At 33.6% G+C, this 16,644-nt stretch overlaps 2 protein-coding genes across 2 annotated transcripts in view; both read left to right on the top strand.

The window, feature by feature from the left end:
• Positions 1 to 25: 25 nt before the first annotated feature.
• LOC145315002 (double-stranded RNA-binding protein Staufen homolog) lies at positions 26 to 16,166 on the top strand. The gene is made up of 15 exons (XM_080155072.1): positions 26 to 126; positions 2,102 to 2,366; positions 2,441 to 2,949; positions 3,378 to 3,461; positions 4,198 to 4,315; positions 5,437 to 5,512; positions 6,069 to 6,148; positions 7,201 to 7,332; positions 7,706 to 7,791; positions 8,168 to 8,263; positions 8,572 to 8,697; positions 9,259 to 9,483; positions 11,461 to 11,556; positions 14,821 to 14,938; positions 15,790 to 16,166. The coding sequence occupies exons 1-15, from the start codon at positions 28 to 30 to the stop codon at positions 15,795 to 15,797; spliced, it is 2,118 nt and encodes a 705-aa protein (XP_080011198.1). The 5' UTR covers positions 26 to 27; the 3' UTR covers positions 15,798 to 16,166.
• LOC145315001 (uncharacterized) overlaps positions 16,164 to 16,644 on the top strand; it is a 17,002-nt gene continuing 16,521 nt past the window's right edge. The window contains exon 1 of the mRNA XM_080155071.1: positions 16,164 to 16,263. Within this exon, the coding sequence (XP_080011197.1) occupies positions 16,165 to 16,263 (99 nt within the window). The 5' untranslated portion in view covers position 16,164. The remainder of the gene's footprint in view (positions 16,264 to 16,644) is intronic.

Here is a 16,644-nt window from a genome sequence, read left to right as displayed (position 1 = left end):
GTATTATTTTTGCTATTTTCAGACAAAATGACAAAGACTGTGATACTTTTGTTTAGCCTGCTTGGATTAAGCCAATCTAATTCACATCTACACTCATTCATATCCACAGATATCGATGGAAACAAGGTATCAGATTATTGATATTTTCGAGTCCATTTATTTTTAGTAGCGAAGCTACTCTATAATTCGAAATGTCCGTCCGTCTGTCCGTCCGTCTGAGACAAAGTGGGGGAAACGTGATTTTCTCGGCTCCTATAAAAGATAGACAGCTGAAATTTTTAGTGAAGATTCTCATAACATATGCCCATCTAATCTATACATTGTTTTGTCCACCTGTCTATTATTTGGGGTGCTAGATCGATTCCTAGATTTTCATGTTTTCTTGATTTTCTCCACTCCTTTCTAAGATAATGGGCTGAAATTTTCAGGGACTGCTTAGAATTACATTCTACATAAGTTCCTTAAGCTTTATTGCGATTTATTTATTAATTGGGGTGCTAGATCGATTCCTAGATTTTTAGGTTTTTTATGGTTTTTTCGATTCCTATTCAGGATTGGCGGCTTAAATTATCAGGGATTGAATATGCTCATATTCTACATATTTTTATCAAGTTTCATTAAGATTTGTCTATAAATTGCGGTGCTAGATCGATTCCTAGATTTTTAAATTTTTGTGATTTTTAAGGTTGCGTGATTTTTACGGTTTTTTGATTTCCCTATTTTATCAAGATTAGGGTCAAGCGGGGCATTAACCGGTATGGGGCATTACCGGTAATTTTTTACCCACCTTTAGAAAATGACATTTTTCTCCATGTTCTAATCGACTGACAGAAAAAAACATAAAAGCAAATTTGTTCCGTATTAAATTGCCTACAAAAAAGCATAAAATGAAATTTTTGTGAGATGAATTTTAAGGGTACTTTTTGGGTCTCAAAGTCGGAAAAAAAAATTTTTTTTTTAAATTTTTTCACCTAGGTGTATAAAGATCGACCTACACAAAAATTGGTAAGACCTAGAACTGATCCGTAAAAACCTTTTGAACTAAGAATTGCCCGCTCTTTCCAAATCCGTTGAGAGCTTAAATGTAGAGTTAATATTTTTTTCAAAAATGACCAAAGTTCGCGCGGGGTATTTTTCGGTAACGTCGAAAAAAAAATTCAAATTCAATTTTTAAGATCAATTTTCAGGTTTCCTTTGGTAAAATCTAAAATTCAATATACCTAGGCTTTTTAAGAATTAGGTCAAAAAGTGAATAGAACAGGTTTTTTTTATATAAAAAAATTTAAATTTTATTTTTAAAGAAAATTTTTGTAAAAAAAAAATCGAAATTTCTCGTCTTTTAAAAAAATTATTTTTGACTTAGAAAGAATAGTCCAATCTTTATGAAAATTTTTGTGGATAATCCCTATAACCTATACTAATTATGATTATTAATCTTTGACTGGCCGTTTTTCATCGATTTTTTTCAGGTTTAAAAGACGTTACCCACAATGCCCCACCGTGGGGCATTTATCGGTAATTTCTTTGAGTCCAATTATGACAAACTTCTAAAAGTCCTAGGACAACATCCTTTTAGGACCTGATAGTCCTTTCCGTAAGCTTACTAATGGTCTTGGTCCCGTTTAAAAAAATTAATATTTACCCCATTTTTTTCTTCAAAAAACCGAAAAAATTACCGGTAATGCCCTGCCTCACCCTAATGTTTATTGTATGACACTGCTTTATAGTAATTTTTCCTGATATCCATTCATAATTTTTCAGCTTCGCTACTTATGAATGTTGTCATCCTTGTATTATTTTATATTTACAATGTTAAACACAATTTGTAAAAATGTTTACTTTAATTTATATTCACCGTACCTTAAAGTTTCGAGTACATCGTTAGTATATAATATTAGACTGCTTAAGTGTTTTAAATCAAAATGTACGTGTATCATGAATTTCGAAAAAAAGCACAATCTTAAATGAAAAGGAAAAAAAGCTATACCTCCTTAATTTTAAAGAAGTTTAGAAATATGAATTTTTGTCCTTTTACGTACCCATACCTATATATACTTCTATTTCTATTTCTCTTTATAATTTTATGTTTTTTATCCTATAGATGGCACAGGTTGGAATGAGACTACCACCTGGAGGTCCTCCATCCTCATCAGGAGGGCACCAGCTGCATCACAGCCACGGGCACGGGACCCCCGGCATGCCTCCACCTTCACTGCACCACATGCAGCAGAATAGAGGTGGCAGTACTAGTAACTATGGAGGAGGTCACCATCACATGCAGGTTCAAAACAGCACGGGAGGACAACATCATGTCATGCGTAGGATGCCTTTACAACAGATGAATCATTCACACCAGCAAGTTCAAGGTATGTATCACATTATTTTCATTTAGATCAATCGCATTCTGTTTTTTGCTTCTTTGAATAAATATTTTTTTAAGGACATGGACATCCAAATTTATCTTCTTCAAATCACATTCTAATGAACCAATATGGTCCTCCCCCACCCCCAACATCTGCAGGATCTGTCATGGTCAACCTACCCCATTCCATGGCCCCCGTCATTTCAAACGGCCCTCCCAACCACCGTCAATCTGGAACAGGAGGTGTTCATCATCAGCACAGCAGTTCTGGCCAAACCATGGATAGTCAACGGACAAGTTACCCGCCCCGTCACCAACGTGGAGGTCAACAAAACATGACTAAATACAGAAGTGTGGCTAGTAGTAATACTGGAAGCGGACATCACCACCCGGCTCCGCCCCCTAATCAATATTCTCGTCCACCTCCACCCCTGGCCGGGGTCCAGAAGATGTTGCCCTCGTCAGAGAGTAGGACTTCTAATGTATCGCTTGTAGCTGATGTTTCAGTTTCTGCTAAGCAAAAAAGTAGAGGGTTGAAAGAGAAAACCCCCATGTGTTTGGTCAACGAACTTGCACGATTTAATAAGGTAACTTCTGGTTTTTTTTATCTAAACAAAATTCCCGTTATTTGTCTTATTTACTTTACCTTTCTCAAGCATATGGATAAAATACAAACTTACAAAGGTGGAAAATTTGAAGCACTATTAAAATGAGCTTTATACGGATGTGGTTGTTGACAAGGTGCATTTCATAGAACTGCAGTAATCACAGGAGTATGATTTCAAAACTACATGAATCAATAAATTATGTTCAAATGTCTTCCGTGGAAGTACCCATTTGAAGTTATTTATTTTCTGTAGGTAATGAAATTATGTGCAGCGTTTGATTGTCTATCAACAGAAATTCAAGAAATGAGTCTACGTTACCTATTTATCCACAACAATTAAAAATATCTAATAATGTTACTTCCTATTATATTTATTAAAGTAATCAATATTTCATGTTCTTTTTTCAGATTGAGCACCATTACAAACTAACAGATGAAACAGGACCAGCCCATAAAAAATCTTTCACTGTTTGTCTTAAAATTGGAGATAAGGTACATTTTATTTTTTATCATTTTGCGTTTGTGTTACTTTAATGCAAACAAAAAAAATCTCCAAAAAAGCAAGGTTGTTAACCAACAACCCGTTTTTTTTTGGGTTTTGGGTAGGTTATAAAATTCTTGTTAGTTTTGGGGTTTTATTCTAAGTTCATGTTTTTTTTATTAAGTAAGTAGCGAAATTTAGTAAATGGAAATGGATTCCCACAATATTTCTCTTATTTGGTTGAATATATTCATCATAAGGCCAAAAATGTTAGTTTTATCCCACCCATAAGTATTTTAGAGGGGGGGTAACACCCCTAAAACCATCAGTTTCAATCATTATTTAGTTTATTTTAAAGACTTTTAAAAAAAAAATAAAACTGTGTCTTTATTTGTGGGTTGGTTGCTGGTTTTTGGGCTTTAATTAAAAAAAAACCGGGAATAGTCCCTTCGTGGCAACGCCCCTTAAGGGGCGATTCGTCGTATTTTAAAAAGGCTTTTTATAGGTTATTTTAGGTTAGGTTAGTTTATACTTGGTTAGGTGATTGCCCCACAGGGTTAGACAATTAGCTCCGCAGGGTTAGAACCCAACGCAGGGGCTTGAAATAGGAGAAAACCTACTGTGAAAATTACGAAGAATCGCCCCTTAAGGTGCGTTGCCAAGAAAGGGACTATACCCAAAAAAACCTAGTTTTATTACAACCCTGCCTTTAAGGACATGAAACTAAACCTTATGCAATCTTTTTAGGAAGAATATATCGCTTCTGGTCCATCTATAAAGATAGCGCAGCATGCTGCAGCCGCCATTGCCCTGGAAAAAACTAATTACAAGCACCCAACTCCAAAAGTAAAAAATACCAACACAAGTAAGCTTGATCATCCTATTATATAAAGTAATAAGCGTTTTTTGTCTGTCCCGAAGGATCTCGATAACCGCTAAACCGATATTGTTCTCCTTTAAAGTGAAGCTTCTTATATTTCCTGGGAAGGTTTTAAACTATTTTTGGGGAGGGTGTCTTCACCCCACTCCCCCCAAAAAAATATTTTTTTACTCTTTTGAAACTCAAATTTAAAATGGGACGATGTTCCCCCTCTTACCTTCAGTGCCCCTAGAGGCTTCTATGGACGAAGCCGCTAGTTTTTAAATATAAGATCTTACAAGTTAAGAACTTGACTTTTAAAGACTAATTGCAGTTTTATCTAAACAAGGATTACACCTTCATTGGGAAAATGTTTAGGAGGGACAAAAACTTATAGAATACCTATAATACCCATTTACAGGGTAATATTTAGGTTGCTAATATTAACCTCATTAATTGGGCAGTTCTTTCATCCAGTAAGAGGGAAGCTGATGACGTAAAGAGTGTGGATGGGGGGTGGCATCGTTATTTTAGCCATCTGCGAGTATCTCTTTATATGAAAACTAGCGGTTTCGCCCCTGGCCTCTAGGGGCTTTGCCCCAAGAGGTTTAATCAAACCAATTTTTTGTTGTATTTTAGATTTAAAAGAAAAATTTAAAAAAAAATTGAGGGGGGGGAAATTTTTTTGGGGGGGGAGGGGGGGTAGTCGACCCCACTATTTCAATTTTAAAAAGAAATTTTTTTTTTTTTTGGGGGGGGGGTAGTTTTCATTTTTTAGGTGGGTTGGGGGTGTCCCACCCCCAAAGAAAATAGTTACAAACTTTCCCGGGACATATGAGAAGCTACCCTGTAAAGGAGAACCCGATCGGTTCAGCGGTTAGCGAGGTCCTTCGCTACAAACAAACAGACAGACAAATAGACAGACAAACAAACAGACAGACAGACATCGTTCTACTTTGTATTATAGATATGGTCCAAAATCCAAGTAATATTATATCGATTGTAGCAATGCTTTTCATATTGTATGTATAGTAAGTAGTCTAGTAGACGTACAGACATTTTAATTTCAAACATCAATGCATTATCTCTATTTTTATGTCTAAATTCATGCTAATATTATGATATAGAAATGGTTACCCCCACCGTGGAATTAAATGGATTGGCTATGAAACTTGGAGAGGTACCAGAATATTCTGTTACCAGGTAACTTCACACCGGGGAAGGATTTAGCAGCCCTTGGAAACAGTCTGGCCGGTAACTTTTCTACCAGACAGTGCATAATTTATTTTTAGACAAAATAGACTATTTATCAATAAACTCCAAAAATGTTGTCTTAGATTTCAGTGACTGAGGGGACATTGGACTTTAAATTATACTGGTACTCAAAGGTTTAAATTCACGTTACCTATGTTTGCTGTAAAACTTTTATTGAATTTTGATTGGTTGATTTGAACTAGCGGTGTCCAAACTTGTCAATCAATAATTTCAATTATAGAAGGGGTAATTTTGTTTCACATCATTGAGTAAGATTTCTAGTTGTAGAAATCGAAAGCATTAGTTGGTTTAGATGGAAAATTTTATTTCAACCATAGGTGAGCCTCTTTTAGTTTTTAGAAAAAAATGTGTTTTCTTAGGTGAGATCAAATAAGAAGAGTTAAACACACTTTTCTCCCCCAAATATCTCGTCGTCAACTCCCTTGATTTTTATATAATCATCAACCTTCAGCGTTGTCACTTACTAATCAACTAAATGTTTTAGAAAGCCTCACCAGACTGGCAAGGGTGTTCAAGGTCCTGCATATGTAGGCAAACTAAAAATCGGACAACAAGAATTTACAGGTATAATGTGTAACAGTTAAGATATCTTTAAAGGGCGAATATAGGTTTGATATAATATGAGCTTATTTCAAAGGTGCCATTATATAGATTATAAATAACTTAAGGATATTGACATATCTAATTGTATAAGTCTGTTTATAGCTTAAAACCTTTCTAACTCAAGATAATATTATGTAATAAGTGTGGTTCCCTAAGAACCCAATTACCCTAGCATCACACAAGGCTTCGTAGCAAGGTTGAATTAAAAAGCTTTCGTAAAGGATAGTCGTAATAACGTGGAAACTAATTAATCAGGGGTAAATATACCATCTTCTACCTTAATACAAATTATATAAAGTAAAATATTTAAAAGTTTAAAAAAACATCAAATAATGTAAAAAGTAAAAAAAAAATAATTGATAAAATTTTCTTGGAGGAAGAATGATTTCAAATCCCTGTTTTTTTAAGGTTCGTGTGAGTGTGTGTTAAAATTGCGTACATCAGGGTTTTTATATTTTCCAGAATTAACCAATGATCTTTGTACAGAAAATAAACTTTAAGACGTATTATTTACCCTAGTCAAAACTTTTACGCAAATTATTTCTACGCTTTTAAAAAATTGAATTAAAGAGTATATAATCTAAAATAATAAACATTTAAATTATCTTTTAAGGTGCGTGCCATTGTAATAGTCAATCAAACTTAAGCAAAATAGTCAAAAAAAAGTCTTGTAAAGGGCTAAAATAAACCGTTTGTCGTCAATCTCATTTATCATATGTTCAATTGAAACAGAAAATTGCAAAATCTACTTAAGGATTTTTTTGAATTTTTAAATTTGGCATAGATATTCTAAAAGTATGAAATGGCACCTTTCATATAAGCTCATATCATATCAAACCTATATTCGCCCTTTAAAAACAAGTTAATTTGAATTAACACATCCTAGTAAAGTTCTGCAAAAAAAGACAAAAGTCTTTTTCTAAAAGTTCTGAAATACCAAAATTAAGCACTGAACTACAATTTTTTGTTGGGTTGGGTTTTTGATTTTGTATAAACCTGACTTTCTGTTATAGCCGAGGGCATCACTGAGAAAGCAGCCAAGCATAATGTTGCCTCCCTTGCTTTGAAAGAGCTCAAGATCCAGTCAACAAATGGTTCAGATTCTAAGTTTGAACTAGATCCAACCTCTAGTCCCTTTGTTCCAGGTAAAATATTAATTTATGGACTACATTATAATGGACAAGTACATGTACAGCTTCAGAGAACTTTTTTTCGTCACCCTTCTCGTCATTATTTACCTAGGTCAACTGTTTTTTTTTATGGAAATCTTCAATAGCAAGCTGATTATGATAACGTTAATGAAATAAATACCATAAAAATTTAATAATATCAGAATGCCTAACCCTTGTGGGGGCTCTAAACCTTCGGGGCTACCCAGTACCCAATATAACCTATCTTTACCTGACCTAAAGTTATGTACATTCAAACGAAAAACTAACCCGCCCTCCTATTTTAATTCATTTATAAAATGGGTACTCAGTGGGATTGCGCCAAAAATTTTTTAATTAATGTTGTAAGGTGCTACAGAACATGATGACCTAAAATCTCCGATATCCTTGGTACACGAGCTAGCTCTGAAAAGAAATCTACCTGTAGAATTTTCGGTGAGAAATATTTTTTTTTTTAAATTATTGATCAAGAATAATATAAGCTTAAACTTAGTGCATTAAAATCACTAAAAGCATCCTAACCAATTTTTAAAACACAATATAAATTCTCTTGAAGATCAAAATACTACATGTATTTAATAAAGTTTTGATTTATAACCCAGAAAAATACCTGGCCCAAGTGTTTGGGACCTTTTTCGTCTGTTAGCAAATTGTCTTCGGATCTTTTGTATCGACTTGGCTCTAATAATATTGGCTAATATTCAAACCCATTTGAAAGTTGGCACAGGGTCCCCAAATTCGTGTGTAGAGTTACATTTATATAGCTCGTTCCCTCTCTATTCTTTAAATTATTATATAGATAATAATTTAGGTTGTCCAAGAATCCGGCCAACCCCATATGAGAATTTTTGTTACAAAATGTATGGTTGGTTCATTTCTTACAAAAGGAGAAGGAAATTCTGAGAAGGTAAGACTAAGAATTTACTGTTCAAACAACAGACTTAGAATTTTAAAACTTTGATTGGCTGATAATCCATACGTTGGCAAAAATCAAAAAGTAAGGGGGGATGGCGAGTTTACGGTCCCCGAAGAGATTTTGCATAGGGGAGAAAACTAACACCACCCCCTCTTATTTTAAATTTGTATCCAAAAATAGTAAGATGGTTCTGTGCTCGATAAGCACTTTGAGGGAAAGCACTATATCATGTTGATGGAATGCCCCTTCTCCTCTAAGGAGCAACGTCTGAATAAAGTTTCAATTTTTGTTCTTTTTAGGTTTCAAAGAAAACAGCCGCAGAATTAATGTTGAATCACTTAAGAAAGTTGCCTCCAGTTGCAAGTGCCATAACTCATAAACCTAAAACAAATACCACAAAGAAAAAATCTAAAAATTTGATTAAGGTAATAAATTTCCCTTTTGTTGATTTTCTAAGGATGATCAGGTGATCAAAGATTTTGAAAATTATTTTACGACTACAACTTGCTCTTTTGGGTTAGTTCAATGAAAGAAAAAATCAAGTTTAGGTTTCCTAGAGAGTTAATCATAACAGAAGATAAATGGATATAGATTATACGTGTGTATTATGACAGCTCAGGGAGAAAATTGTTGTCAATATAGCATGCTAAAATGGACATCATTTATTGATCAGTTCGTTTATCCAGTAGGAGGGAAGGGGATTTGATGGGGTAAAGAGGATGAATATAGGGATTCAGGGAATCGTTATTTTAGCCAGCTAAAAGTTTCTCTTTATTGGAGTACATGATAATCTGGTGTAAGATCCAAGAAATAACAAATCCATTATAAGATACCTAGTAAAAAGACATTAAAATCATCTTATATTTTCACACTACTATAAAGGTCAAAGGTGAAAATGAATTGGTCTTCAAATTTCCTAGCGCCGCGGCAAAATTTTTGTAATTTTCATTATTTCACTATTCCCGTACATTTGTAAATCTTTTCAGACCGAAGCCCCCGAATCCTCAGAAGCAGCGAAACAATCCATCAACCCAATTTCCAGATTAATCCAGATCCAGCAGGCCAAGAAAGAGAAGGAGCCTGTGTACACTATGATTGATGAGCGCGGATTGCCGCGTAGGCGAGAGTTTTTCATCAAGGTTACTGTTGGTACACAATCAGCTGTTGGATCTGGGCCAAATAAGAAAGTTGCTAAACGGGCTGCAGCTGAGGTAAACAATAAAATTTACATAAAACTATACCTATCACATTTTTACAGAAGTAACTGTAGGTTTGCAACTGCCACACTCAAAAAAAGTTTCTAGGGGTGAGGGGTTGAGGGAAGAATGGCCTAAAACATGTCCGTGTCAATACAACCGAAGGGGTGTATATTCTGCACAAGATTTATTTTTTTCCCTTGCTGCAAATTTTTTTATTTTTTCCCATCCTAGTTTTTTTCAGGCATGGATGGGAGAGAAATTGAAAAATATTTTCAGAACTTTTTATTTATTCATATCATCCTCCCTCCCACATATTCTTTTAGTTTTTATCAGAATTTTTTATATTTGAACCCCCCCCCCCCCCCCCTCCTTAGCAGGGTCAAATTTGCAGAATAACACCCCTGTACAACCGTAGCAGAATAATGGTAGTCTCGTGATTCTAGATAGCAGTATTCTTATGTAAAAGGAACAGGATGTCTGTCTGAGTTTCTGAAGGATCTAGCTAACCGCTAAACCGGCATGGTTATCCTTTACAATGCAATGTAGCTTTTCTTGTGTCCTGGACAGCTTTATTACTAATTTGAGAGAGGGTATCACTATTTTCCCAAGAAAAATCTCCCCTAGAAAAGATACCCCCCACCAAAAATATATATATATATAAATACATATTTTTCTCCTTATAACTAAAATTAAAAATGTGGGGTGGTTGACTTAGAGACCTCTAGGAACGTAGCCGCAAGTATAGAAAAATGAAATCTTATAATTCTAATATGTTTGCACGGTATTTAGAAAATAGAAAAATATAAATATCTTAAACTCACAGAAACCTAAATTCATTAAAACTTTGTTTAATGTCTTCTGTGTTTTCATTTCAAATTCTATTCATGCCCCAGAAATTGTTTTCTCCGTAGTTTGTATAACTTAATAAAGTAAAAATGTGTGTTCTTCTTTAGAACATAGTTTATCAATTAAAGTTTTGAGAGTATCTTTCATGTTATCTTAAACTACAATAGTAAGAAGTAAGTTTTCAGAGAGTATGATTTAGAATAAACACAAAAAAATAAAAGAAAATCGAGCTAGAGTTGAACAAAACTTTTGGATCTACTGCAGTTCACGGTAAAATATTGCTGGTAAGCAATATTTCCAAAAATCTATAAATTTTAAAAGCTGCTAGCTGCCAAACGGCTAAACGTACAGATCATGCCCGCACATTGTTTTGGGCGGCATAAGAAGGCCTACAAATAATCTGGAATAGCCATAAATCAATAATGCATAATTATCTCATAGTGCAGAGAAATGCGCGAAAAAGACCTATTTTACGCGTTTTTTCTTCAGTGAAGCTTTCCCTGTGCATAATTGGATCTTGGCTATTCCAGATTATTTGTAGGCCTTCTTATGCCGCTTAAAATGGTGTGCGGGTATGATCAGTATGTTTAGCCGTTTGGCAGCTAGCTGCCTTTAAAATTCATAGATTTTTGGAAATATTGCTTACCAGTAATATTTTACCGTGAACTGCAGTAGATCCAAACTTTTAAAAGTGTTAACGCGTTCAAAAATGAATTATTTTCACAATATTAAGACTGATAAATCCGAGATACCTCAAAAGCTTACAGAACTGCAATATTGGGAATTCAATGTATACGGGCGGTTTCCCTTAAAGTGCTAATTCGAGCACAGAAAAAAACCTTTTTATGTCTGGATTTATTTAGGGAGGGAGGGGGCATTGAATAGTAGATAACACTGGTACTCGGATTATAAAAACGTATTAATTATTTGTTGGATTAAAAACTTTGGACAGTTTTAGTGAATTTTGATTAGATGGTTGGTTCCAAACTAGTTGTTTCCAAACTTTTCAACCATTAAGTTTATTAAATAGAAGAGCTAATTTTGTTTATCACTATTGGGTACTTATATCATTTTATCGTCAATTGTCTTATCCCTTAAAATTCCTAGGATTTATCCTACATTTATAACGTCTTTTATTTTTAGAATTTTCTGCAACAAACTGGCTACTCTCGGCCAAGTCCTGTCCCAACAAAATCTGCCCTTAAACTACCTGGAGAAACATCAGAAACAAACAAAACGGTATGCCCCTCACTGCTCATTATTCATTTGCACTAATGGATATATTATTACTTGGATGTTACACCATTTTTTCATGTTCTTTAATAAAAAGGAAACTCGCAGCGGGATAAAATAACGATATCCCCATCCACCCCCTTTACCCCATCCTCTCCCCTCCAATAAGTGAGTTCCATGTGAGCAACATAAATTGACAAACAAAATCCCCTGTTATAATATCTACATATATTCTATATTCATTTTACAGGGAATAGATATTGAAATTTTAACCATTACTTTATCAGAGTACATGAAACTCTAGTGCAACATCCAAGTAATAATATACCGATTTTGTTTACACATTTACACATTTTACGGGGATTGTTAGATAAGGTATAGAAGTTTTAATTTTTTTAGTAAAGTGTCTGCATGAAAACAATCAAGCAAACAGTCCAAAAACTTGGGCATTGGACTAGCATATATGTTTCATTGCGCCTTTCCTTAGACAGGGATTCCATGCAGAATATACACCACTAATATATATTTTGGTACTATAAAACTAATGGTTCACGTAGCACATTTCATAACCTACATTATAAGGAATGCTTCCATCCTAACTGTATTTGTCCTGTAAACATAATTGCAGTGCATTGTTGTTAGTAGCGAAGCTACTCTATAATTCGAAATTTCCGTAGTCCGTCAGAAACCTAATAGGAAAACGTGATATTCTTGGCTTCTAATCAAAATAAGTGGACCATATTAAACAATAAAAACATCCAAGGCGGCAAGACTGCTTTTATGCAGCTTTTTATTGCTTTTATATATTTCACATATTTCTCCGTATCTTGGTCCGATTTTCAAAATGTTTGTAGATAAGGGTATTAAAAATTTAATTTTCCTTCGTTCTTAAGGATTTTGTGTCTATAGATGAAAGGAAAAGTAACTGTTTTTTATTTTTCACATATTTCTCCATATCTGTGTTTTTGGTCCAAATTTTTCTGGATAATAGTATCAAAATTAAATATCTGCTTTTCTACGAGATTTTTATGTCTATCCTTTTATATAAAGTAGTAAGCGTTTTTTTGTCTGTACTGAAGGATCTCGCTAACTGCTGAACCGATTTTATTCTCCTTTACAGTGAAGCTTCTTATAGGTCCTAGGAAGGTTTTAAACTATTTTGGGAGAGGGTGTCTTCACCCCCCTCCCCCCAAAAAATATCTTTTTTATCTTTTTGAAACTCAAATTTTAAATGGGATGGGGTCGACTTTTCCTCCTCCTACCTTAAGTAAAGTGCCCCTAGATGCTTCTAGGGGCGTAGCAGCTAGTAGATAAAAAAGCAAGTAGCTTTAGTTCCATTTTCATTTCTAATATTAGTATCAAAATTAAATTTCCCGTGGTTATAAGGGACTTCTGTGTCTGTAAATTTAGATTTCTTATTTTAAAAATTTTTTGGGATATTTACATTTGAACTTAAGTTCTGGTTTTCTAAAATTGTTACTTTGTTATTCTGTTTGTTCTCTATGTATCTTTTAATGTTTTTTATGCTTCGCTACTTATGGATGCATGTTGTCATCCTTTAATTGTTTAAGTTCTAGGTATTATTTTGGCAGATAACCCTTTGACCAAAATTGTGCTAACTTCGGATTTTAAGCTTCTATAAGGCCAAAGTTACTTTTAAAATTATCGGTGATCGCCGCTCCCGCCGTTTTCCGTCGCCGCCAAAATTTTTTTTTTTTTTACATTTCTCGCCGAATTAGGTAGGCACTTTGCAATCATTTGAGACAATGTTTTTTTTTCAAAAATTTTCCCATTTTTAAACTGTTTTTAACCTATTTTTAAAACGTATATAAAAAATATACTATGACACCAGTAAAATCAGACTGCAGAGCCTAAATTTGAATTAAGTCCCCAATAAACTTTTTTGGGGGGATTTAAATATTAATTTTTACTGTTGCCGTAGTCATTTTGATCAAAGCAAAAGGTCTTTTTTTTATTTGGGTAAAATTCGTAGCTTTTAGAGTGTTTTGCTTCATAAATATTGTATTCTGGTATAGAGTAAAATTAGGCCTTATGATTTTACTATAAAAATTCACTAAAAAGTTAAATCTTTACAATATACCAATGAATTAACATTAACATGGTTGTGTTCGTTCACCTATTTTAAACACATAAAAATTGGCTGTAAAGGGTTAAATTTGATGTCAACATGACAAGATGTCAACAAATGTTTATGCAATACAACAAAATTATTTTTGACACATATACAAATATGATATAAAATAAGATTATTCAAACTTATTTTTTAAAAATATTTTTAAAAATTATGTATCTTTTACGTGTATAGTTTTCATTCTTTTCATTTTAATTAAATAAAAATTATTTAACTACATTGTAAATAAGTCACTTTGTGAAAACACTCTTTCGGAAATCATAAAAAATTGAAATGAAACAAGAAATCTTATTGGTTTAACTTTAGCAAATGTGTTTTATTGTATTATGTTAAATTTTTTACTAAAATTGATTGTTTTAGAAAAAAAATTATTTCCATCGAACAGAGTAGAGTTTTTTTATTATTGTATTGATATAAACTGAATCATATAAAATTGTTCTGTAAGAAACAATTTAACCTCAAACTAAAAGTTGCTTTTGCTTCCATCAAAATGATCACAGCAACATATAAAATTAATTTTTAAATCCCCCCAAAAAAGTTTATTGGGGACTTAATTCAAATTTGGGCTCTGCAGTCTGTTTCTACTGGTGTCATAGTATATTTTTGATATATGATTAAAAAATAGGTTAAAAACAGTTTAAGCCTGAACTAAAATAAAATTTTTAGTAGTCGTTCTACGTGGTTTATACGTCTCTACATGAAGGGTCAGTTAGCTTTTTTCAACCAAAAAGTCTATAGATTTTATCAGGGTTTCGGATCCGCATTGATTGAATGCGGATCCGGATCCTCAAAATTTGGTCAGTGCAGATCCGGATCCTACCGGACCCGGTTCCGGATCCTTGACAATAAAAATAAAATCACCAAATTTTTTAAAAATTTTATTCTTTAATTCGAAGTCAAAAATACTTTTAATTTTCAAGTCTGAACCTAAACCTTAAAGATTGGCTCTCATCAAGAGAATGTCTGAGATTTTATATAAATTTAGGTAGATTTTTCCATTTTTTCCGCATTTTTTTGAGTCCAAGGATCCGGATCCTTGGACTCAAAAATATGCGGATCCTTGCGGATCCGGATCCGAAACCCTGGATTTTATGAAACTAACCATGCTATTATTTTAGTTTGATCACTCGACGCTAGAGGGTAAAGCTGTGCTGGTTGTTAATGTTGCAAGTGAATGTGGCTATACTCATACTCATTATACACAGCTACAACATACACAGAGCTTTGAGATTATAGGTAAGCTTGTTTGATTGTTACTTTAGGTAAGGTTATATTGGATACTGGGTACCCCCAAAGGTAGGCATAGGAACCCCCATCCCCCTTATTTTCAATTATTTTAAAAATTAAGGGGTGAGGTTTACCATTGTCCAACAGGGACTTGCGAATGAACCTAAGAATTAACCTGGTAAACAAACATCAAAAAGACTTTTCAAAATGCAGTTTTCATGAATGAGATATGAATACTGAGCTGGATCTTAAAATCGTTTAGTGGTGCGCTGAATCAGGGCAATCCAGTTCACCCCGGTTTGGCAAGGCAATGTCACTACTGACGCTCGATCATTTAATACCTTGGGATTTAAATATCCATTTATGCTAAATTTTGTTTGCTTAAATAACTCATACCTATTCATTTAGGTATTTATCGTTATTTGTTATTATTTTTATCCAGTTATTTTCAAATTTTAGGACTAAACATGTCAAAAATAATTAATATTCTAAAGATTGTTCTTTTGATATAAATTTGAATTGAGCCTTGTAAAGTTGTAATACCTTATGTCAATTTTTAGTATAGGATGTTTAAATGTGGCATAGAGACTTGGTTATACGGATTCTCCACATTACTTCTGTTCTCCTTAAATAAAAAGTGTACCTGAAAGTTATATACCTTAGTATCATAAAGGATTAGGTATTGTTAAAGAGTGTAAAAAAGGATTCTATTTCACTTTTCGTTAGTAATTTTGAATTTTTTGTTATGATACGTAAATGTATCAAACTACATACAATATACATACATAGATATAAGTTTTTACATAATCTGTTAATGCGGTTTTTGTGAGAACAGACCAAACATATGTGTTTCTATCTAGGTATATGAGCAGGACTTCCATAGACCAAACATGTGCCAAGCGAGGATCTCCAGTTAGCAGAAGAACCTCATGATCATAGACCAAAGTTCCATTCTTCTGATAACTGTGCTCATAGACCAAATATAACTATTTGTAAAAATATATCTATGCTTATATTTTATCTTTGATATTATTTTATGTGCTATTAATTCCAGAGTGTTTAGACATCTTTGGGGTTTTAATTTATGTCTGCATTTAATCTTATTCTGTGCATTTTAGAGAGGCCATAATGACCAGGTCCTGCTAGATGATAAGTTGTATTGTGTGTGTGTTCACGGTGAGTCACACCCTGTTTATAGGAACTTCTCAGTATTATTTTTGCTATTTTCAGACAAAATGACAAAGACTGTGATACTTTTGTTGAGCCTGCTTGGATTAAGCCAATCTAATTCACATCTACACTCATTCATATCCACAGATATCGATGGAAACAAGGTATCAGATTATTGATATTTTCGAGTCCATTTATTTTTAGTAGCGAAGCTACTCTATAATTCGAAATGTCCGTCCGTCTGTCCGTCCGTCTGAGACAAAGTGGGGGAAACGTGATTTTCTCGGCTCCTATAAAAGATAGACAGCTGAAATTTTAAGTGAAGATTCTCATAACATATGCCCATCTAATCTATACATTGTTTTGTCCACCTGTCTATTATTTGGGGTGCTAGATCGATTCCTAGATTTCCATGTTTTCTTGATTTTCTCCACTCCTTTCTAAGATAATGGGCTGAAATTTTCAGGGATTGCTTAGAATTACATTCTACATAAGTTCCTTAAGCTTTATTGCGATTTATTTATTGATTGGGGTGCTAGATCGAT

The sequence above is a fragment of the Acartia tonsa genome, chromosome 3 (assembly GCF_053477335.1).
Source record: "Acartia tonsa isolate MP-2025a chromosome 3, ASM5347733v1, whole genome shotgun sequence".
NCBI lineage: Eukaryota > Metazoa > Arthropoda > Copepoda > Calanoida > Acartiidae > Acartia > Acartia tonsa.
The sequence above is the reverse complement of the archived record's forward strand: the minus strand, read 5'-3'. Positions and strand labels throughout refer to the sequence as shown.